This window comes from Ranitomeya variabilis, chromosome 1, assembly GCF_051348905.1.
Source record: "Ranitomeya variabilis isolate aRanVar5 chromosome 1, aRanVar5.hap1, whole genome shotgun sequence".
In the NCBI taxonomy this organism is placed as follows: domain Eukaryota; kingdom Metazoa; phylum Chordata; class Amphibia; order Anura; family Dendrobatidae; genus Ranitomeya; species Ranitomeya variabilis.
The window spans coordinates 799,497,939-799,522,613 of record NC_135232.1 but is presented as its reverse complement, the minus strand read 5'-3'; the positions used below and the strand labels follow the sequence as shown (position 1 = coordinate 799,522,613).

The following is a 24,675-nucleotide window of genomic DNA, read 5'->3' as shown; positions in this document are numbered from 1 at the left end:
GTGCCACCCTGGATGAGCTGCACTACCTGAGCCACTTGTGTGGGTTGTTAAGGCCGTCTCATGCTACCACGAGGGTGAAAAAACAACCAACATTCTAAAGTGACCAAAACATCAGCCAGAAGGAGGTTGATGACTCACCCATTCTGCTGGAGCTTCTGACTGGATTTGGCAGCAGAATCTTGTCTCACCAACACTGCCACCACAAGTACTGCTATGGGGTTGATTCCAGTCTGTTTTCTTCTGGGGCTTTCCAAAGAGCTGCTGCTGTTCCTTGAGCTCAGGTGCATCCATTCTCCTGGAGGGGATAATGGGCAAGGAAGCACTGACCCATCTTCAGGTATGCCAGTAAGAGGTTCACCTGTTAAGTGCGAAAAGGCCCTCTACATTGGCATATCTGGCCTGAATTGGTGTATAAAGTTTCACACAACTACCTAACGTATTTTGTTTTTTTCTGCTTGAATTTGGCCAAACCATCTTACGAAAACACTATCTTTGGAATCAGTGCCTAAACATTTTCATTTTGACACAGATGATCATCTGTGTTAGCATTTGTTTCATACACTAGTTAGTAGGTCTGAAAGACCAGTTTCTCAATGTTAAAACTCATTCATACAAAGGGTCTAAGGGGTAACGTTTCTCCTTATGGAGAGTGACATACCAGCTGGCTTGTCAAGGTAAGGAGGCTTATTCGCCGTGCAATGCTCCTCTGGGAATTTAAATATGCAAATTGCCTCTGCTGAAAAAAAAAAACTTAACTCTTATAGCGCCACCTATTGGAAGTAGCGATCCTACAAGTCAATCAACCCTTTAACGAGTTGTGCAATATGACTTACGATAAAAGCCAAATCAGTATCTCAATTTGCAGACACGGTGTTTCGGGCTGTTGGCCCTCGTCAGTGCGAAGCCTGAGAACTTATTTGGCTAGGTGAGAGGCTCTGGACTGGGGTCTAAGGGGTAACGATTCTCTTTATGGAGAGTGACATACCACTTGTAGGATCGCTACTTCCAATAGGTGGCGCTATAGAGTTAAGTCCTCTTTTTTTCCGCAGAGGCAATTTGCACATTCATACAAGTTCATTTTTGCCACTCATACTTGAATAGGCGAGTTCACTCACACTTGAGTTTAGTTTATGGTCTTCATTGTTTATTAAGTGAGTTTTATGATTTGGAGAATATTGTTGCTTTTACATCAATTGCAAACTTGCATAGAGTTGGGGGTTTAATGGCTATGTGGGGGTGGAGGCACAGAAGGTGTAATTGGTTTGTGTTGCCATTTCTTCTGTTGATTTCATGGCTTGGTTATGTGGTAAGCAGGTGTGTTTATGTACATGCAAGAATTGAAGGTTCATTTTAAGGGATCAGTTGAATGCCATATAGCATATGCTGGAGTATACAGTGAATATAAACATTGTGGTCTGCTATAAAGTGTAGCCTGTGGCCGAGGCCAACAAGAGTATAAAGTTGAGACAAACTGATCAATGCCCCACAGTCAAGTCACAGGTAGAGCAAGGTAGGATAGATGAAGCTGTCCTCATGCCCTGGCAACTGCTACATTTAAATGCCAGTCAGCTCAGACCGTAGCTACACAAGAGCCATCATCTACCATGTGTGGAGGCTGCTAAGGAGTAAAGCATAATCACACGCATTAAATTAGATTAAAAAGGGCACTGTTAGTAATCCCTACGGGCAATCCTGGTTGCTTTCCATCATGTGAAGAGAAAAAAAAAAAAAAAAAAAAAAAACCACACAACTCAGAAATGCAGAGCATAGAATGTTTTATGAATCTTGCCATACAAGTACAGAAAATTGAAGGTTACACAAGTACTAATTGAAAAGCTGTGAACAATAGCAAACTGCAGAAGTCACACAATATCACCTTCAAAATTAAGTGCAAACATTTGGGACATCAGGATCACCTATGGTATCTTTTCAGGCATTTTCTGGACGCTCAACCAGCTGAGGGGCAAAGGGGCCCACCAGCCATGTTAATGGAGTGTTTGCAACTACATAGCTTAAAAGCTCATTCACATGGTCTTGGACTTTTGCAGCTTGTTCCCTGCTTTGAGTCAGAATTCCTGAGGAAATATCTTGGAGTGAGCGAGCAGAAGAAAAAGAAGAATGCAGGTCTTGAGCAGTTTGCCGCAGTTGTTGCATTCGGTCTTGTATGTTAGTTGGTAGGCCTTGTGCCCCAGATACCAGAGTAAAGCAGGTGGTTTGTAGTTGCTTGGTCAGTGTACGGGTCATGACTAGCACACGAGAATCCAGAGGCTGCAAGAAAGGTTGATATTAGCACTTTAGCAAGCTTAAACAAGCATACGTTGGCATGATCTATTCCACAGTGCTAACAATGAATGATAATCCAAAAATTCCTATCAGTGCCTTTGACATGGAGGAAACCGTGCATTCAAGTAAACAAATAATGCGGACTCAATACAGATGTCCTTGTTGGGATCAGCTCCTAGGCTACTAATTTAAAAGCCTTCATAGTTCCACGATTAGTTTTAATCACCTCCATAAACACATTAGTTTCCACCTGTATGAGACCCAAGCTAAGGAATATTCAGTGTTTAAGATCTTTTTTTTGTAGCTAGGTGTGTGGTACAGAGGCACTTAGAAATTAAAGTTTGTGAAGCCCAATGACTAGGATTACAACAAGTTGTGAATTGGAGACTACATAATGTATGCGAGCCAGTCTAGAAGGCTGGTGCATTTGAAGACTATCCACTTCTAACAAGGCATACCTAGTTCTGGAAAAAATGGCAGCATTCTGCTGCAGACCTGCCTGCAGTGCTGGCTGATGAGCTGGGTCTCTTCACTACAGGTAGTCAGGCGGGCCCTATGCCAGCATGCTGGTGTCCGCTGCTCAGAGTCATTCTGACTGTCTCAGTGCAGAGGTAGTGCCAATGTCACTAAAGCGTGCTCTGTGCCAAGATGTCAGTTAGGAGGAGACCTGACCGGAACGGGGAGAGAAAAGTTTGTGTATGGAGCAATATATGGGGCCCATAATTCTGTATTGAGCAATGTGTGGTGACAATACTGTATTGAGGACTGAGGTACATGTGGTTCTTTGCATTATACAAGTGTGCTTTATGTTGCTTGTTATTGCTAGACTTCTAGCATTTTTAACATTTGATCAGATTTCTACATTGGATATCTATAGATCAGACAGGTCAGTATAATTTTTGTCCGAGCATATTCCTATTCTGGTCTTTAGGGGCGTGTCAAATGTAGGTAAAAATTTTAGGCCATTGAATTTTCCAGTAGGTTGGCAGCCCTGCTGCTCACGTGTGCAACATCTCCTCCCCTTCTGGGCATTTGCAATAAGATACGGTAGAATTAAGTTTCAAAGGTCAGTGTAGGGACATTCGTGACTGGAATGCAATATCAAGATGTAGACATTGTCACTGAGGAGGACTGGCAGTGGAGATCGTATAGACCAGAGCAATCAATGCATTGCTCAGATCAGCACCACAGCTCAGCTGACTCCATCTCAGAATATAGGATTAGCTACACAGACTGAGTGGATCTATTATGGCACAAGGCTTTACACTTCTACAGTACAGAGTCAGAGCACAGCAGCGTGAGTATTAGTACTGTGCTCTGAACACTGGTGATAAAAACTCTTGGGCAGCCAGACATTGCACAAGAAATGCCAGCCACCAGGACAAGGGAGACTGTAGCTTAGAGCACAGCTCTAGGCAGAGAAGCAAATTGCCACTGAAGCCATACCAACCTTGTCCTTTGACACATCCAGTCCATGCCTGGTAAGAGGCTTAGGCAGGAGATCAATGCCCCAGTCCAAGATTTCAAGCAGGCAGTGGCACATGGTTCTGGTTACTGCACTTGTGCTGGAGTTTGAGCACAGGATTCCGAGAGGGCTTGGCTGGGACATCAGATTCTCCCAGTCCAAGGCCTCCTTCATATGCCTGTGTTTGAAGTATGTGGCATTGGATGCTACATGTACCCATTATAACCTATGCTGCTGTGCACATGTCCATGTTTTTACATACATGCCTTAAGCTACCCAGACATGTCTTCTGGCAGCACGAATGAAAAGGGCCAATACAAGTCTATGGGTGTGTGTAAAACATGTACAGCACACAGATGGCATCCGTGTATTTAACACTGTATATTATAGCAGAAGCCTTGTAATTATTTTCTGTTCCAGAAAGGCACTGGTACTGTTCCTATACAGGTGTGTGAAGGGGGCCTAAGACTGTACATCAGAGTGCACTCCTCTTGGACTAGCCCTGGTAATTTGTATATGTGATGTCCTATTTAACTGCAGTTTTTGCCAAAACCTTCCATGACCCTTGGGACAGTGAAGCAGTGCTGAGGCTATTGCACCTCCTGGTGACAGATTCCCCATTACACAACATTAGAGGAGTCAGATTAACCTTTTAGTGATGGGACAATTTTTTTTTTTTTTTTATAAATCTGACCACTGTCACTTTGTGGTAATAACTCTGGAATACAACAGATCCCAGTGATTGAGTGTTTGTTCATGGCACACTAGTATGAGAATGGGGAATTTAGGGCGATCTATTTTGTGTTTGTCAAAAATCTGACAAGATGAAAAAAAAAAAAAAATATATATATATACACACACACACATACATACACATATACTCGAGTATAAGCCGACTCGAGTATAAGCCGACCCCCCTAATTTTGCCACAAAAAACTGGGAAAACTTATTGACTCGAGTATAAGCCTAGGGTGGAAAATGCAGCAGGTACCGGTGAATTTCAAAATTAGAAATAGATACTCCATACCATTCATTATGGCCCCATAGATGCTCCACATAAAGCTGTGCTGCTGCTGCTATAAAAAAAAAAAAAAAAAAAAAAACCCAAACATACTCACCTCTTGCTTGCAGCTCCTCGGCGCCATCTTCCCGGCGTCTCTCCGCACTGACTGATCAGGCAGAGGGCGGCGCGCACACTATATGCATCATCGCGCCCTCTGACCTGCACAGTCAGTGCAGAGAGACGCCGGGAAGATGGCGCGGCGCCCGGCGTGTGGAACGAGGACAGGTGAATATGTCATACTTACCTGCTCCCGGCGTCCCGCTCCTTCCCCCTGCCTGTCTTCGGTGCCGCAGCCTCTCTCTCTATCAGCGATCACCGGCACCGCTTCATTAGAGAAATGAATATGCGGCTCCGCCCCTATGGGAGGTGGAGCAGCCTATTCATTTCTCTAATGAGCGGTCTCACGTGACCGCTCAGGGGAAGAGGCTGCGGCACCCGGAGACAGTGGGACGTGCAGGGGGGGCGCCAGGAGCCCCGGAAGCAGGTAAGTATATGACAGTGCTCACCCGCCGACCCCACCACCGATCATGACTCGAGTATAAGCCGAGAGGGGCACTTTCAGCCCAAAAATTTGGGCTGAAAATCTTGGCTTATACGAATATATATATATATATATATATATATATATATATATATATATATATATATATATATATATATATAGTAACTTTCAAACTTTGAATGATTATCCCTTTAATCCAGACAGTCCTACCACAGAAAAACATTAATAAATCTCATGTTGGCTTTCCGTCAGCACCATTTGTAAAATGTTATTTTATTTGCATTTTAGGATGTTTGAAAATGTGGCAGTAATTTCTTGGAAACATAACAAAATTTATTTGAGCGACCCATCTAGGTTTGAAGTGACTTTGGGGGTCCTATATACGGTATTTGAAAACCCCAAAAGTGATATCACTTTAAAAACCGCACCTCCCAACAGATTGAAAACGGCTCTCAGGTAGTTTACTACCTTTTCAGGAATTACATTTCAGACTTTAAAAAAAAAATAAATAGTAATATTGGGGGGGGGGGGGGGGGGTGCACATTTTATAGTTGGAATAAGATACTGTGGCGGTAGTCTGGATCCAATGCAGCAGGGCGATGCAGCCTCCCTTCCCAGGCTGGTGCAGGGGAACTCTACATTTTCTGAATGCCCGAGGCCCCCCCTACAGATCTATTGCTGCACATGTGGCCATTTACCCCAGAGGCCACCGCATCGCAGCAATGGATCTGCTGATGCCTCCAGGCATTCAGAAAACCCTGGCGGTGCCTGCCGCACCTGTCACAATGTCTGCGGAACCACTGGGAACCCCAGAGCACCGCTGCACCAGCCTGGGATGGGATTTACCAGAGGCCACTGCACCAGCCTGGACCACTCCTCCACCGGTAAGCTGAATCTGGACCCCCATTCTCCAGAAAATTTGTGGTGCATTGTATAGTCTGAAAAATATGGTAACCTATTATGGATAATTGTTCTCAGAGACTGTCCTTTGATCTGTTTTTATCTAGTGTAGGTAATTTTCCTCCTATGCATTATTCATAGCTTTACTCTATAGACTTATTCACTTTTCACATTACCTGTTCAGGTTCTCTCTCCCCATCTAGAGATTCAGTTACAGACTGCTTGCGATGCCAGTTAAGCCACAGCTGATGCAGTTTTTCTTGGCCACCGTGTACACCATGCTTGAGCATCTCCATCTAACAAGAAAAACATTTTTATTTCAACAAAATGAGGGGGGGGTGAGGGAAGCGGTTTATAGTCCTACCAGGTCAATAGTTTGGCGCAGCTGTGCTAGGGTCTCCACAGTGCTGACATGGGCACTCTTCACCTTGCCCAAAGAATGCTCATATGCACGATGACGGAGACGAGAGGACAGAGAACCCAGACGAACATAATAACTTTGCTGTTCTCTTTGCTGTTGAATCGGAGCGACTTCAAATCCCTCTACAGTTGCGGCCAGCTGAGCTGTAAATGGAAAGTCCAACAGTGACAAGAAGACACTCTTCCATAGTAAGGAATGACTAGATTAATTGCACTTTACAAGATACTGCTAAATGCTAGTTTACTGCAATGGGCAACTGCTCAATATTTCCTCTGTGCTGCTAGTTACAGTAGTATTAAACTCAACATGAGGCATCACAAGTACAGATGTTTGTAAGCAAGCCAGGAGTCTTACCAAATGGGTACCTGCATTGCCCAAGTGCAAACAGTACTATGACCCTTCATAAACAGCATGAAGAATAGATACCACATGGTATGACTACAAAACTGGGATGGTACACATGCCATCATAAATGGTACATTAGCACTACAAAACCAAGGTTTTTTGTTTAGTATGTAACAATGGGGACTCCATCTTACCCAAGCCCATCTATTAGGCATAATTACTGTTTAGTAATGTAATAGTCTGAGAAACAGGTAGCCTAATGAAGGCCAGTCTGGTTCTACAAGAGTTCTCAAGAGTGCCACTTGTGTAGTACAACTGATTGAAGCAGTAGTGAAGCCACCCTGATGAGTACCACAAGTGGGGAAGAGCAGACCAGAACATTATTTATTGAATTCAGTTACTTACATAGTTCCTCATCTGTCATGGGAAGATAATGATCAACCCACTCTTCAGATTTTCCCAGGACTGTATCCAGACTGCTGGTCACAAACTGGCCTACTTGTGTGTCCATCACTGTTGAGACCACTGACCGAGTGGCATCCACGCTTCCCTGCACCGCACCAGCTGCCAAGCCCATTATACCAGACACTGCACTAGTGACAGTATCACAGGCACCTGTCACAGTGCCAGTCACAGCCCCAACTACTGCATCACGTGCTCCAGTCACCAGCTCTTTTGTGTCTGATACTACCTGCAGAAATTCATAAACAATATGTGGTCTATTGAGTGCTTAATACAGAGGTCCAATACATAATCATGTTGGATCACAAGACTCATGTTACAAATTGCCATACTGCCGCTACATATACTGCAAAGTAGTGGTATACCTTTTCATTTGTCTTGCGAGTACTCTAATGCTACTACACACACTATTCCAGTTTTATCACCTAAGTCGAGCAATTCCAGTTATGGCTAAGGCCAGCTAATAGCAATCTCAAAGTTAAACACTTGAGCTGTGGCTGTGTGCACACGCAAGAAAAGAGGTGCAGAATTTTCTGCACAAAATCTGCATCGCCTGGCAGAATCCGCAGCTGCGTTTACTGCGTTTTTTTGTGCAGATTTTATTTCTATAATGGAGGGGTGCAGAAATGCTGCAGAACTGCACAAAAGTAGTGATATGCACTTTTGAAATATGCAGCGTTTCTGCACAGCTTTTTTCCCCACATTGATTTACATTGTACTGTAAATCAGTGCAGTTCTGCAGCGTTTCTGCATCGTGTGCACATACCCTTAAAGCTTTATGTATAAATTTACAGCACAAGAGAAATTGCCAGTGTACCCACACATTTGTATGAAAATGTAACCACTGCTCTGAAAAGCAGCTTGCAACAGTGACCTTCTTGATAAGCGTGGATTCCAGCAATGGCACCCATATCTACACATGTATAGCACATCCTTTGTGTATGAGGGAAGTACCTGATGGAAAGAGTCCTTAAGAGGAATTAAACATGCCACATTCAATCAGGGCACTTCAATGCCCCCAAGTGCAACCCTAGTTCAAATAATTTTGGTTCCAAGTACTTAGTTCACTAAACATTTACAGACAAGTCCAATCATACCTTCTCAGTTGGCTGCTGAAGAATAGGCAATGTGGATTCCAATTTGTCTAAACCTTTGCAGGCAAGTTCATTAGCAGTGGCAACTAGAAAGACATTATACATTTAACATTTTAATTCTGAATTGGATCTACACTGGTAGGAGAATGATAAAGAGGTGAGGAAAAAAAACCAAAAAAAAAAAACATGCATTTTGCTTCCTTAAAATACCGGATTACTCACCGGTAATGCTCTTTTATAGAGCCCACGACAGCACCCACTGAGAGGGGATCCGCCCCCGGGAACAGGAAACCCACAGGGAGATAAAAGGGGCGGCCCCCCCTCGCTCCTCAGTTGTTTTACAGAGAATAAGGAGGAACTGCCGCCAGGTTTTTTAGTTTAACAGGTTTAGTTATATATACACATATTTACAACTTCATATCATCTTACTCTACTATATACATCTCCCTACAAGACACCACGTGCAACTAAATAAAGAAAAGGGAGGGAATCGAATGGGTGCTGTCGTGGGCTCTATAAAAGAGCATTACCGGTGAGTAATCCGGTATTTTCTATTCGCCACGACAGCACCCACTGAGAGATTTACAGAGATTATAGATTGGGTGGGTTAACTGAGCCGAGAACCGATACCCCAAAGGTTAGATCAGAAGCAGCAGATAGGTCTAGTCTATAGTGCTTATAGAAGGTATTAGGCAAAGACCAAGTTGCAGCCTTACATATAAGGTGTATTGGCACGTTCGCTCTTTCTGCCCAGGAAGTCGATACGGCCCTAGTGGAGTGTGCTCCGATATGCAGAGGAGGATCTCTTCCCTTAGATCTGTACGCCAAGATTATAGCATCCCGGATCCAGCGCGACAGTGTGCACTTTGTGACTCTGGATCCCTTGTTCTTCCCCTGGAAAGACACAAAGAGAGCCCTACTCTCCCTCCAGTCCCTAGTTCTTTCTATATAGGTTAGAATAGCTCTTTTAACGTCTAGGGTATGAAGCCTAGCTTCTTCTGGAGTCGAGTGGTTCTCATAAAAGGTAGGTAACAAGATCTCCTGAGACCTATGAAAACTAGTGGCTACCTTAGGGAGATAACATGGATCTGTTTTTAAAACTATTCTGTCAGAAGTCACTGATAGGAATGGAGGATCTACTGATAAGGCATGGAGATCACTCACCCTTCTGGCAGATACTAATGCCACTAGTAATATCGTTTTTAATGAGACAAGTTTCAATGAGGCTGTCTGAAGAGGCTCAAAAGGGCTTTGTGTCAAAGCATCCAGGACTAACGTCAGATCCCACTGAGGAATCTGTGGTACCTTAATAGGTTTTGATCTCTCGCAAGCGGAAATAAACCTAGATATCCATCTATTGCCTGCAACATCAGAATTGAACAGAGCTCCTAGAGCCGAAATTTGGACTTTTAATGTGCTAACCGAGAGTCCCAAGTCCACCTTCTGTAGAAATTCTAATATTGAGAATATAGGAACTTCCGAAGAGAGATGTGCAGTATGGAATTCAAGAAATTTCTTCCAAATCCTAACATAAATTCTGGTAGTGGAAGGCTTTCTACTCCTCATGAGGGTATTTATTAATCCTCTAGAAAATCCTCTAAGCTCTAGTAACTGCCTCTCAAATTCCAGACAGTCAAGTTCATTCCTTTTACTTGAGGATGTAGGAACGGCCCCTGAGATAGAAGGTCTTTGGTCTGAGGCAGAATCCAGGGGTCTGAAATGGACATCGCTCTGAGCCACGAAAACCATGGCCTCTTGGGCCAGAATGGGGCTATCAGTAGAACTCTTGCCCCTTCTTCCCTTATCTTTCTTATGACCACAGGCAGTAGATTCCATGGGGGGGAATGCATAGGCTAGGTCGAATGCCCATGTTATATGGAGGGCATCGAATATGTCCGGATTGTCCTCTCTGCATAGAGAGGCGAACATCCTCACCTGACGATTTGCTCGTGTGGAGAACAAGTCTCTGGGGTACACCCCATTTGGCTGTTATCAACCTGAACACTTCCCTGTTGAGCATCCATTCCCCCTGATGCAGAGTGTGGCGGCTGAGGAAGTCTGCACGAAGGTTGTCTATGCCTCTGATATGTACTGCCGACAAGGATAGTAGGTGACCTTCGGCTAGCTCCATGATGTCCGAAGCAACTCCCATAAGATTTTCTGACCGAGTACCTCCTTGACGGTTCAGATAGGCCACTGCGGTTGTGTTGTCGGAGAAGACCCTTGTGTGAGAGCCTCTCAGCTGAGGGAGAAAGTGGAGCAGGGAATAAAATATAGCTTTCAACTCTTTTACATTAGAGGAATTCTCAAGCTCTGCATAAGACCAGAGACCCTGGGCTACCTGATCCTGAAAGTGTGCCCCCCAGCCATCGGGACTAGCATCCGTGGTAATGTTAGTGGATGGAGTGATAACCCATAAAACTCCCTTAGATAGATTGTCCCAATCTAACCACCATGCAAGGGAGTGTACTACATCTGACGTTATAACGACTGTGTCATCCAGCCTTCCTTCCCTCCTAATGTCCTCTTGTAATACAAATTTCTGTAGCTGTCTGGTGTGGAATTGCGCCCATTGGACAGCGGGAAGACAGGAAGTCAGGGAACCTAATAAAGACATGGCATTCCTCAATGACATACTACGCTTACTGATGGCTATACTCACTTTATGTATTATGGTGGTCTTTTTCTCATCAGGAAGCCTACATATCTGGTCAACTGAGTCCAATAGGAGCCCCAGAAATTTCTGACATGTCACAGGCTGGAGCCTGGATTTTTCCCAGTTTATAATCCAGCCCAGTTTTTGCAAAGAAAAAACTACTTCCCCCAACCTCTTCTCACACTGTAGGGAATCTCTACCTACAATCAACAGGTCATCTAGATACGGAATTACTAGTGTGTCCCTTACTCGTAGGAAGGACATTACCTCTGATAGTAACTTGGTAAAAACCCTTGGAGCCATGGATAAACCAAATGGCATAGCCCGGTATTGTAGATGACAGACCTGCCCATCTATAACCACTGCTACTCGGAGAAATTGTTGGTGTAACTGGTGTATGGGGAGATGGTAGTAAGCATCCTTAAGATCCAATACTACCATGTAACAATTTGGAAACATTTTTAATAGCTGAACGAATAGATTCCATTTTAAATGTTCTGGGTTTTATAAAGGAATTTAATTTTCTCAGATTGATTATGGTTCTGAAAGAGCCATCGGGCTTAGAAATTAGAAATAGGGGGGAGTAGAAGCCCTTCCCTATCTGGGATGGTGGCACTTTTATTAATACGTGTTTGGATATGAGGGATTTAATTTCCGTTTCCAGGGCCTCCTGCTGAGGCCTAGATTTTAAGGATGTAAGAAGGAAGGAATCCGGAGGTGTTTGGATGAAGTCTAAAACGAGGCCTGAAGATACTAAATTGATGGCCCATGGATTGACCGTTATTTTCTTCCATTGCTCTGCAAACTGTAGAAGTCTAGCTCCCACTGGCAGAACCGGGTCAACGGAATTTATCCGCTGGCTTAAAGGGACGTTTATTGAACAAATTTCCTTTTTGTTTAAATTCTTTATTATTATTCCACCGGTCTTTATAGCCTCCCTTCTTGCCGAATGGTGGCTTCCTGAACGCCCTTCTGTAAGAAGGAATAAAGGGATTAGGGAACCCCTTCTTCCTTACCTGCCTTAGTGAGTATTTCATCTAATACTGTTCCGAAGAGGTACTCACCCTGACAGGGTATGGCACACAATTTGGACCTGGACTGGGCATCTCCTTTCCAGTTTTTTAGCCATAAGGCTCTACGAGCCGTGTTAGTAAGACTGGCCGTTCTGGCCGCTAGACGGAGTGAGTCAATAGAGGCATCAGAAATAAATGCCGCAGCCCCTTTAATTAAAGGAATAGCAGAGCGCAATTTTTCCCTGGATACCCCAGTTTTGATGTTTTGGTCCAGCTGGTCGAGCCAAACTAGCATAGACCTGCTAGTAGATGTGGCTGCAATTGCAGGTTTAAAGGCAGTTACACAGGCCTCCCATGACTTTAAGTATTGTGTCAGACTTCCTGTCCATAGGATCTGATAAGGAACCTGCATCTTCCACTGGCAGGGAGGAACGGCGGGAGGTGGATGCCACAGCCGCATCTACTTTAGGTACTTTGGACCAAGTGGTCAAGTCCTCATCAAAGGGGTACCGCCTTTTACACGAGACTGGCACAAACCCCTTTTGTCCTTTATTCCATTCCCGTTTAACCAGGTCCTTGATGGCCTGATTCACCGGAAATACATGGCCTTTCTTCTGTGAAAGACCAGCAAACATAGCGTCCTGAGGTTCTTTAGACTCTGATACCCCCATAGTACCTCTCACTGACTTAATTAGATTTACACTGTCTGTAGGGAAACAGACGTAATCCTGGTCATCCGAGGAGCCGGACTTTTGAGAAACGTCTGAGCTGACCTCCCCACTTTCTGCTGACGTGTCTGCTGCAGGAGAAGGCGCCTTCCTGGTTCTTTTCCCAACATTCACCGCCGGACTACCTCCCAAGGACTGAAGTTCTTCCCTTATCATGAGACGAATCTCCTTCATCCTGACCGAACTCTCCTGCTGCAAGGTGTAATCTATGCAACTCTGACATAATTTCTTAATATAGGAGTCCGGCAGGGGCTCATTACACATCGCACACTGCTTGTGCCTAGATTTCTCCGTCCGCTTACCCTATAAGATAGAAGTAGGAGAAACTACCATTAGCCCCCATAAAGCCAGCTACGCATTCACCCAGGAGTAAGGTTAAATACCGTCTGCCGGGTTGTTTGATCAGCTTTCGGTGCAGAGCGGCCTGACTTTCACCGATCCTGTGCCTCACAGCTGAGAAAACACTCCCCCTCTTTTTTTTTTTTTTTTTTGTACCTGATCAATAGAGGAGATTAGCGATTAGCCCAGGTGTGTGGCCCGCAGTCTCCTTCTCCAGCTGCAGATGCTTGAAGTAATTACCGGCAACCGCAATGGCGCCTATAGATGAGCCCTGGCCGACCTCGCGACCCCGGAAGTTCAACCAAGCATTTCCGGGACGCCGATGCTACTGCGCATGCGCCGGCGTCTCTGCTACACGCTGGAAGACGCGCCGGTAAGTGCTGCACCTGCAGCCATGCTGCAATTCAATACCTCCATTCCGGAGGGAGCAGGACATCGGGGAGACGCCAGCACACAGCGGCTCCACCAGGAGTATATCGTCTTACCTGCCCAGGACCTCCGGGCTGGACGAGGTAGGTGCCGCTCCGCATCATCGGTGGCCTCATACAACAGTGTCCCAGCAGGGAGACTGTTGACAGCATCAGCAGATGAGGGGTCCACAGGATCATCCCCCCGTCTCTGTTTACCCGCTCTGGAGCCCCTGCCGCTCAGCAGAGTCGTACAGGCGGCAGTCCAGGCGGGTTTTCCTCTTGATCCATAGAATCTTCTCTGTGGGTTCCCGTCTAGGAACAGGAAACCAACTGAGGAGCGAGGGGGGGCCGCCCCTTTTATCTCTGTGGGTTTCCTGTTCCCGGGGGCGGATCCCCTCTCTCAGTGGGTGCTGTCGTGGCGAATAGAAAAACCCTTCAGTGTCTTTTTAGCCAGTTCCCTGCACATATCTGGATGTAGAATGTAGTGTTGATAATCCATCAGTGGTCATTCTGGCAGGAGTTTAGCTGCTCTGTTCCTTGGATCCTCAGCTGATTTATAACCACAAAGGTGAGCTGATCCTTTTGTGGACATAAATAAGTTGGGGAGATAATGTTACTTAAGGCTGAGTCACACATAACGATATCGTTGCAACGTCACGCTTTTTGGTGACGTAGCAACGATCCCGCTAACGATCTCGTTATGTGTGACAGCGACCAACGATCAGGCCCCTGCTGGGAGGTCGTTGGGGAATGATCAGGACCATTTTTTGGTAGCTGATCACCCTGTCATCGCTGGATTGGCGTGTGTGACGCCGATCCAGTGATGTGTTCACTTGTAACCAGGGTAAATATCGGGTTACTAAGCGCAGGGCCGCGCTTAGTAACCCGATATTCACCCTGGTTACCATTGTAAAAGTAAAAAACAAAAAAACAAACACTACATACTCACATTCTGATGTCTGTCACGTCCCCAGGGTTAAAACGGCTTTCGGCAGGAGCGCTGCTAATGCACGCGCTGCTGCCGAGAGCTTCCCTGCACTGACTGTCAGCGCCAGCCGTAAAGCAGAGCACAGCGGTGACGTCACCGCTGTTACTGCCGGCGCTGACACATTCAATGTCGGGTTACTAAGCGCAGCCCTGCACTTAGTAACCCAATGTTTACCCGGGTGCTGCAGGGGGACTTCGGCATCGTTGAAGACAGTTTCAACGATGCCGAAATCATTCCCCTGATCGTTGGTCGCTGGAGAGCTGTCTGTGACAGCTCCCCAGCGACCACACAACGACTTACCAATGATCACGGCCAGGTCGTATCGCTGGTCGTGATCGTTGGTAAGTCGTTTAGTGTGACGGTACCTTAACTGCTGTTAAAATGGACTGATTAAGGGTATGTTTCCACGGTAAGTAAACGCTGCTTGTTTGACGCTGCAGCGTCAAACAAGCAGCGTCCAGATGTTCCAGCATAGTGGAGGGGATTTTATGAAATCCCGTCTCCACTATGCGTGGAAACCCGCACGCGGCGGCCCTGCGACTCCGGACATGCTGCGCGTCTTTTCAGATCGCAGCATGTCCGTACACCTTGTGGGGACGCAGCGTCCCCGCAAGACATATCACAGGGCCCTATGGCGAGGGGTGCGATGATCCCGGATGTGTACTGTACACATCCGGCATCATCGCGTCCCAGAAAGGGGGCGGGGCTTAGCGCCGAGCGGCTTCGCCGCTGTGGCGATACCGCCGCCACTCCGGACCGTGGAGCCATACCCTAACTCTCCAAATAAAATTAAGCACAAGCCAGTGTTATTCAGGCAGCATAAAAATCTAACATGTTCCCTTTAAGCATTGTTTATCAATACTCTTATAGGAGGACTCAAAGCAGTTTTACCCTTCAGATTAATGCAGGTACACATTTATTACACTTACTCTGTGGCTCCAGTCTGCTTATAAGAGGCTTTGATCCAGTTACAGCAACATCTGTTAAAGTCTTGGCTCCTTTCTCAGCCACATCACAAACGTTACGGATGTATGGGTGACTATCCTTCGTAGTGTTGTATGCAGAACTCACCACACTGAAAGCAGAGCTGACAAGAGGCAGTTGTGCGACACGGTCAACCACATTCTGTGGGAGAATACACAATTTACTTTGCTGACCCAGGAAGAAAAGGACATGCAATATGAAAAAAGAAAAACAAAATGCGTTAACTATTGTGTCAAAGATGTGCATCATAAAATGCAACCTTATAATTTGAAAGGGTGGGCGCAAGCACAAAATCTCCCAAACACTTGCTTCGAGTGAAGTAACTTGCATCCCTAAATAAAAGCCATTGTGGATTCTTGCCATGTGTGAGACTCCTACAGGATCAGTCAGCTCAAGCCAGAACTCATCTCATCCCAAGACATCTTTAAAGGGAACCTGTCACCACGTTTTTGGAAGATGGGATAAAAATAGCGTTAAATAGGGGCAGAGGTGGGCGTTACATTAGTGTGTTTGTTATGCGTTTATTACCCACCTAAGTTGCCGAAATACCTTTGCAAAGTCTCCGTTTTCGCCTGTCAATCAGGCTGGTCTGGTCAAAAGGGCGTGTTGTCTTCCCCCAGATTTTGCGTAGTTTTCCGTTGGTGGCGTAGTGGTGTGCGCATGCCCAAGGTCCCGAATCCTCTGCCAGGGGGATTTAAAAGAGCGCGCTGTTCGTTATTTCATTGGTGATCGGTGGGCGCGGCCATCTTCCTTTGGCCGCGCGTGCGCAGAAGCGGCGCTCTGCTGGCCGCAGCTTCAGGAAAATGGCCGCCGCGATATCCATCTGCGCACGCGCGGCATCCCGCGGCCATTTTCCTGAAGCCGCGGCCAGCAGAGCGCCGCTTCTGCGCACGCGCGGCCAAAGGAAGATGGCCGCGCCCACCGATCACCAATGAAATAACGAACAGCGCGCACTTTTAAATCCCCTGGCAGAGGATTCGGGACCTTGGGCATGCGCACACCACTACGCCACCAACGGAAAACTACGCAAAATCTGGGGGAAGACAACGCCCTTTTGACCAGACCAGCCTGATTGACAGGCGAAAACGGAGACTTTGCAAAGGTATTTCGGCAACTTAGGTGGGTAATAAACGCATAACAAACACACTAATGTAACGCCCACCTCTGCCCCTATTTAACGCTATTTTTATCCCATCTTCCAAAAACGTGGTGACAGGTTCCCTTTAAGGTATATTCCATTAAATCAGTGCAAAAGAGATCTATATAGCCCCAGAAAAAAGCCCTTTAAACCATAACACTTCTATTTGGCCTTCACTAACAGTCAATGTTATCACTGTACTCTAGAGCATCACTCCAGCTATTTATTCCCCACTATACACTGTTCGGCTGTGTGCACACATTGCAGATTTTTCGTGTTTTTCTCACTATAAAATGCATACATTATGCATCCCATCATTTAGAACGCATTCTGCAATTTGTGCACATGATGCGTTTTTTTCGTGAAAACAAAAAATGCAATGTGGTAAAAAAAAAATAAGCGCAGCATGTTCATTAATTTTGCAGATTTCCCACCATATTATTGCATTGGGAACCTCTGGAAAAATCTGCAAAAACACTCAAAAAACGCATGCGGATTTCTTGCAGAAGATGTCCGGTTTTGCTCAGGAAATTTCTGCAAGAAATCCTGAACGTGTGCACATAGACCTCTAAGGCTGTCAGAAGGACCAAACCTGAATGTAGTGATCTGATATCTTATACAGAAATAACCTTCCAGGCTATGGGACCCGATACTGATCTGCATGAGAATCTGCCTCCAGAGCTTACTTTAAATGGGCAGAGGTACAAATGTGATGTGTAATGGCTGCTCTCTGCAGAGCTGTGTGATGATACTTGACATCTGCAGGTTCCATCTCACAGGCAGACACTTACAGTACAGCAGAGCTGTTAGATCTGCAGCTACTAACATGTTTGTTAGACAAAGTTCAGTTCTACTACTCTGTTAGTTAGAAGTCTCATACTGGCAATGGCCTTTTATTTAAAATACTCTGGAGGTGGAGTCTCATGCAGCTCAGTGTCCAGCCTATAGCCTGGAAAAGCTCATTTACATATAATAAAGACATTGATATGTCTGTAATAAAACATTGGATTGCAGATATCAAGGGATTATTTAATTTAGCTTCCTTTGACCTACATGCCCATGTAGACTGCTTTAGAGGGTTGATCCTACTGAGATTTCCATTAAATTGCACAGATTCTTGCCTGTGAATTGCTTCATCCATACATTCCTCCCATATGAGCAGCTGTTACAATTTCCAGCCTAACTCAATCCAGTACATGTTGTCCTATAGACAGGAGGTCACTGAACTCCTATGAGCCACAGGATTTCTGTGAGATGCATAAATAAACACATGACTATCATGACCCCTCAACTTCCACTTCAGTTAGGCTAAGTTCACACTAGCGTTGTGCGCCGCTGCGTCGACGACGCAACGCACAACGCACGCAAAAACGCTGCGTTTTGCGACGCATGCGTCGTTTTTTGCCGAAAATCGGACGCAAGAAAAATGCAACTTGTTGCGTTTTCTTGGTCCGACGCTTGCGGCAAAAAAGACGCATGTGTGGCACAACGCAACAATAAAAAACGCATGCGTCCCCCATGTTAAGTATAGGGGGCGCATGACGCATGCGTCGCCGACGCAAACCCGACGCACATTAGCTTAACGCTAATGTGAACGTAGCCTTAGTTTCACTTTTAAACACAGGCCAGCACTATAGGCAATAGACATCAGAAGCAGTGACATTTTGTGATGGACCCTAGCACAGCGAGTCAAAGGGAACCTGTCACCCCCCCCCCCCCAGGCGTTGGCTTTTAGTTACAAACTATCTTACGCAGCACCAATGCTGCATTCTGACAAGGTGGCTTTTAGTTATTGTTTGCTGCAGAAATAAATCGCTTTTGAATTTGGTCCCTCATACCTGTGAAATCACCAGGGAGGCAGGCCTTCCCCACCCCTCATCCAGACGCCTCCCAGTTGTCACTCTGAGAAGGGCGCCGCCTCCTCAGCGTTATTCAGTTGTCCAGGCGCCTGCGGTCATATTCTGTCTTGGGCATGTGCAGACAGACATCATTTGATGTCTTGTTTACTGCGCCTGCGTGCACCCAGGGGGATCTTGGGCTGTGTGTGCACGCAGGCACAGTAAACAAGACATCAAGTGATGTCAGCTGTCGGGCAGCGAGAACTGCGCATGCCCAAGGCAGAATATGACCGCAGGCGCCTGGACAACTGAATAACGCTGAGGAGGCGGCGCCCTTCTTGCAGAGTGACAACTGGGAGGCGTCTGTATGAAGAGGGGGGGAGGGAGGCCTGCCTCCCTGGCGATTTCACAGGTATGAGGGACCAAATCCAAAAGCGATTACGGTATTTCTGCAGTGCAATGAACAATAACTAAAAGAGCCACCTTGTCAGAATGCAGCATTAGTGCTGCACAAGATGGCTCTTTTAGTTACAAACGCCTGAGGGGGGGTCAGGTTCCCTTTAAGTGCAGTTTTTTGGTTAACCCTTAAACTGACCAGGGACAGATTTTCTGAAGGATGGTAACCCCTTAAAGCAGATTCTTCCCATTACAATCAATGACAGGTGGATGATAACTGGTATGTGCACACAAAGTGCAGGAGAAGTCAGTAAGAGTGCAATTTTGCTGGATTTATCCCTTTTGAAGAAGATCTATATTTTTCTAGATACCAGCAGTGTGTTAGCAGGGGTTTTTTGTAACATGGTTAAAAAACCTAGTAACAGCAGCTAGTGTTCATAGGAGGTTCACAATGACAGGCATGGGGTCTTCTGCAGACACCCAGCAGCACCCCACAGTGCCATGCCTCCTGCTGGCACATATTAAATACCGCTGTCAGTGATTGACAGCAGCATTTCACTTGTCAATCTCTGAACCACCCTTGGCTGATAGAGGCACATAGCTGATTAGATCAGCTGACACGTGCATGGAAAGATGTGGGTTTAGCAACACGACCTTTGATGTGCCTATAAAGCAAAGGCTAGTGAAGGGGTTAAACAGTGTCAGTACATTATATTGCAGGACCACCACCCCCATTATAAGATTATATAAGGGGTTTAAGAGGGCCGTCACCAGTTCAAGAGTGGACAGCTTTTGTTCATGTTATTTCTTAATACCAAAGGGAGCAGAATAAGAATAAACTTATCAGAGGTCATCTCCAAGGAAATTGCATTCAGGAATTTACATGTTTTTGGGACTTTACCCCCCCCGCCCGCCGCGTGACAGTGAATGATTTGTTTTACAGGCCAATTCTTTACCGCCAAACCTAATGCTACTTGTTAGTCACATGGTTGAGGCCTGGTTGCCAACTTAATAGTTTAATCCTGGGTGCACAATTTTTAAAGTTGGCAAAGATTTGGGAGCTACAAGTCAGGGACTGGAGCAGAGGTCCTCAACTTTTCTGACCTCGGGAGCCTCTTCCATAGCTGAATGTGAGTCACAAGCCACATTCAGCTCCTGCCCCACTCATAGTAGTGACACCCAAAGACCCCCCCTCCTCTCCTCCATTACCGCTATGATGACATCCAATCTTTTCTACTGAAATCACACCAAGGCAGTATACCAAGCTCCAGGACTTCCCATCTTGCTCCCATTCAGATCTGCTCTTCTGTGCAGTGTTATACAAGGGTCACCATTAAGAGTAGATCTCTAGATAGCAGTTTACAGAGAGCTACACATATCACGGGTTCTCTCAAGCTACCTGGAGTGTCCTCCTGTACTTTGCTGCATTCCATATATCCAATACTGCACAATAACGTGAGCTGGGGAAGCTCCAGACCAAAAAATAAACCCCACACATTTATAGCCTTCCTAAAAGGCACACCATTATTAACCACCACAACAACCTATACTATAAAAGGTTTCACAACAGGAATCATGTTTGTTCTGCTATAGAAACAGACAGATGGGACAGTGTCCAAAACCAATCCATTGTATGACCGATTAGTGGAAGCAGAAGGCCCTCATATTGGTTATGGGGCATCATGTATAACCCTGTCTCCTGTTTAAAAATGTGCAAGTAAACTATTAAAGGCCCAAAGTGTAGTCAATAGGGCCCTCTGCACCAGTTATGCAACTGATCTGTTTTGGATATGAATGCCATTTGCATGTTGCTTAAAAAAAAACAAACAAAAAAAACCCACAGAACTTACAAAACCCGAGTTCATGGATGCTGATGAGAACAGAGTTTCATTTTGGAGGGAAAAAAAACAAACAAACTCTGTATTAAACAAAAGTTAAATATAGTATTGCAATATCAAGTGACAAACCATATCTATCAGATCCACATGACAGGACCAACAGCCTCAACATTGTCACACGTGGCCCGTAATGTGGTTAGTCCTGGATATTGCAGGAGACTTCATGCCAAGCATAGGAACAAGAAGTTGTTCTGTTATAGGGGTGTTACATCACCAGGAGCTGGACATACTATGTTCTCTGGGAAGAATCTTGGCAGCAATATGGACTATGCAAATGGCTAGTGAAGATACTGTGTAATTCAGAAATCCTGACACTTTCCATGTAGTATGTTAAGGAGTTTGCATCATTTGAGCCTTCTGTAGATCTACAAGTGTGTTCAAGGAGTGGCTACACTTCTATATATCAATCCTTTCTGAGAGGATTGGAGTTTCCTTCTGCAATAAGTGGTGAAAAAACAGTTCTTTATAACCAAGATCTTGTAGTGTCTTAGAAGCTCTACTTTTCTGTATTAGCCACCCTGTTTGAATACATTAAGTGTTAGAGGTATATGTATTCTTCATACTCTGGCAACATCAGTCTCCCTTTCCATGCCACTCTTATGGGCATCCTTACACCTCACATTAGATATGCCTTCAGACAAGGCCTCATCTTGATAGACGTTCACACCCCATACCAACATATGACTTAGGTCATATGCTAGCTCTGAAACCAAGCCTGCAATATTGCCTTGCGCTGGCGTGTACTCCGGAGGACAGAGAATGAACTTAAAGCCAATATTGCGGCCAGCGGGTAAGGAAAGGGTGAATCAAACACCTGAAAACCGCGCCCATATGACCCAAAACTGGTCCCGCCAAATTCAGGTGACAGGTTCCCTTTAAACACCACTGTCATCTGACATTATTCCCTGTGGTATTGTTCATAAGATACCACAACAGTCTGCTGCAGACTCCAGTGCTGGTCATGACTACTACTCTGAACACCAGCTTCTGTTCATTGTTTTACTACATAACAAGCATTTGTAATGATCATGGGTTCAGGTCCCCTATGGGAACTAATAAGTACAGTGAAAGTTTAAGAAATTGGCATTTTTATAATTTTGCTAACCGGGAAAGTCATTGCCAGGTCATGTCAACCATCTATTGAACATGGTAATCAAAAGCAAGTTGTGGAAATGCACTTTTTTCACCACACATGAAACAGTCATGTCAAGAAGGAGTTAAGGAGGGGTGATCGATTCTAGCGATTACAAGTTTTATCTACTCTGATTGGTGGGTGTCTGTTACCAATCACCAGATTTGAGAACCTTTATGGAGCATTGCAAAATGCCACCAACACCATTCACTTCCCATGGAGCTGCTGGAAAAAGCAGAGTGCAGCCCCACAGGGAGTAAATGGATCAGTGGGTAAGTCAGCACACTGGTGTCACTGCCAATCAGTGCAGACACCCCACTGATCAGCAAGTCATCACTACACAGCCTCAAATAATCAGACACTTCCATAGAGATCCTGTCTACCCAATGGTTTCCATGGCACCAAGATGCAGTGACAAATCTTGTGCGGCAGATCCCAACAACACAGAGGTACATGTGCCCAGAAGATGTAGAGCAGCCGTAGCACAGGGCACTGGTGGCGCTACATGCTTGTGATCGGGCGCTGGAACCAGAGCACAAGTCCTTGACTGGAGATACAAAGGGCAGCGGTGATCGCCACGTCTAACGTCAGCGCCGATGGCACAGAACAGGGCGCCCTGCACCACAGAGTCCAGCCGCCCACTCACCTGCAGCTCGGGACTCTCACACACTTGCGCACCCTGGTCCGCGCCGTTAGTTGCCATGATGCCAGAGATTGGTAGCCGAGATTTCACCTGAGGACACGGGGAGAAAAGTCAGTCAGTCAGTCAGTCAGCGGGGGAGAAAGTCAGTCAGTCAGTCAGCGGGGGAGAAAGTCAGTCAGTCAGTCAGCGGGGGAGAAAGTCAGTCAGTCAGTCAGCGGGGGAGAAAGTCAGTCAGTCAGTCAGCGGGGGAGAAAGTCAGTCAGTCAGTCAGCGGGGGAGAAAGTCAGTCAGTCAGTCAGCGGGGGAGAAAGTCAGTCAGTCAGTCAGCGGGGGAGAAAGTCAGTCAGTCAGTCAGCGGGGGAGAAAGTCAGTCAGTCAGTCAGCGGGGGAGAAAGTCAGAGGGAGAAAGCCAGCTAGCGGGGGAGAAAGTCAGTCACCACGATACTGACGACCACGCGTGTCCAAGCCACGCCGGGTAGGACACACAGGTCACAGCGCCCGCCGCCCACTCACCGCCGAAGTGCACTGTGGCTCTACCTCAGCTTTCAACTCCGCACGCTGGGTCGTTATTTAAAGGGGAGACGTCCCAGGGCGGGGCTAAGGGGACGGACTTATGGGAGAGTCGGCAGAGGAGACGCCTAGTATTGGCGGGGTTCAATAAACTGTGAGAACTTTAGGATTAATAAGAAGCGGTTTTGGTCAGAAGTGACGTCAGGTTGCTCCCTGAGAAAGAGCTGGTTGCCACTAGTTACCACGTCACACACATTGTCCTCTACAACCTCCAGTCCTAACGGCTCTGCTCACATTGCCCTATAAATGGACACGGACACTAAGGCTATGTTCACACGATGCGGTTTTCGCTGCAGATCCGCAGCGGATTTTCAGCTGCGGATCCGCAGACGTTTTCCATGCAGGGTACAGTACAATGTTACCCTATGGAAAACGAAATCCGCTGTGCCCACTATCCTTTTTTCGGCTTGAAAATCAGCGCGGATTTTCAGCGGAAAAAAAGAAGTAGCATGTCAATTCTTTCTGTGGATTCCGCAGCGGGTTTCCACCAGCACCAATAGGAAAATGGATCTGGAAACCCGCAGTGGAATCCGCAGTAGAAAAAGGACTGAAAACCACAGTGAAAACCACCGCAGGTTTTGCACTGCGGGTTTCACAAATCAGGACCTGAAAAATCCACAGCGAAAAAAGGATCGTGTGAACAAGCCCTAATAAACACTGATTCCCCCATTGACTTAGGCCGGGTTCACATTAGTGTAGCTGTGCGCTGCTTACAGATCCGTATAGATCTGCATGCGTCTTTCGTGCCTATCTTCAACATTGTGTACGCAGGGACATGCGTTGGCCTCAGTTTGTATGTGGATGCGTACGCATGCGTTGTTTTGCCGCGCCCGTTGCGTAAAATATGCACAGGCATACGCATGCGGATGAGTGCATCAAAACAACGCATTACTGTCTATGGGAACGCATTGGTAAGCAAGGACAACCATTCAACCTTTCTCTCACTTCTGGTATTTTTCCCTCCTCATTTAAGCATGCCATCATACATCCATTACTTAAAAAAACCCTCCCTCGACCAAAACTGTGCCGCTAATTATAGACCTGTCTCTAATCTTCCCTTCATCTCAAAACTCCTCGAATGCCTGGTCCACTCCTGTCTTACCCGCTATCTCTCAGATAAGGCTACTTTCACACTAGCGTTAACTGCATTCCGTCACAATGCGTCGTTTTGCCGAAAAAACGCATCCTGCAAAAGTGTTTGCAGGATGCGTTTTTTCACGATTAACATTAAGCGACGCATTGTGACGGATTGCCACACGTCGCACCCGTCGTGCGACGGATGCGTCGTGCAGTGGCGGACCGTCGGGAGCAAAAAACGCTACATGTAACGTTTTTTGCTCACGACGGTCCGCTTTTTCCGACCGCGCATGCGCGGCCGGAACTCCGCCCCCACCTCCCCGCATTTCC

The 24,675-nt window shown here is 46.1% G+C and overlaps 1 protein-coding gene across 5 annotated transcripts; it reads right to left on the bottom strand.

The window, feature by feature from the left end:
- Positions 1–1,758: 1,758 nt before the first annotated feature.
- Positions 1,759–23,336, bottom strand: PLIN3 (perilipin 3). Of its 5 annotated transcripts, none has more exons than XM_077273867.1 (8): positions 23,212–23,336; positions 22,702–22,788; positions 15,599–15,821; positions 8,539–8,621; positions 7,385–7,670; positions 6,578–6,777; positions 6,390–6,509; positions 1,759–2,268 (listed from the first exon to the last, which is right to left on the bottom strand). In XM_077273867.1, the coding sequence occupies exons 2-8, from the start codon at positions 22,756–22,758 to the stop codon at positions 1,930–1,932; spliced, it is 1,308 nt and encodes a 435-aa protein (XP_077129982.1). In that variant the 5' UTR covers positions 22,759–22,788; positions 23,212–23,336; the 3' UTR covers positions 1,759–1,929. The 5 variants fall into 5 exon arrangements, with proteins under 5 accessions (XP_077129982.1, XP_077130000.1, XP_077130009.1 ...); XM_077273885.1 differs by having other exon boundaries at positions 15,599–15,794; positions 23,212–23,331; XM_077273894.1 differs by having other exon boundaries at positions 15,599–15,794; positions 23,136–23,215.
- Positions 23,337–24,675: the final 1,339 nt, after the last annotated feature.

Bases quoted from the DNA above. Each gene is read 5' to 3' on its own strand.
- PLIN3 (XM_077273902.1), bottom strand. From the start codon at position 22,510: ATGTACCTCTGTGTTGTTGGGATCTGCCGCACAAGATTTGTCACTGCA. The intron at 8,622-15,598 runs GTAAGTGTAATA...ATGTCTTTCTAG, and splicing joins AAGCAGACTGGAGCCACAGA to TTGCCACTGCTAATGAACTT. The intron at 2,269-6,389 runs GTAATGTGAAAA...CCTTTCTTGCAG, and splicing joins GGGAGAGAGAACCTGAACAG to CCTCTGGATTCTCGTGTGCT.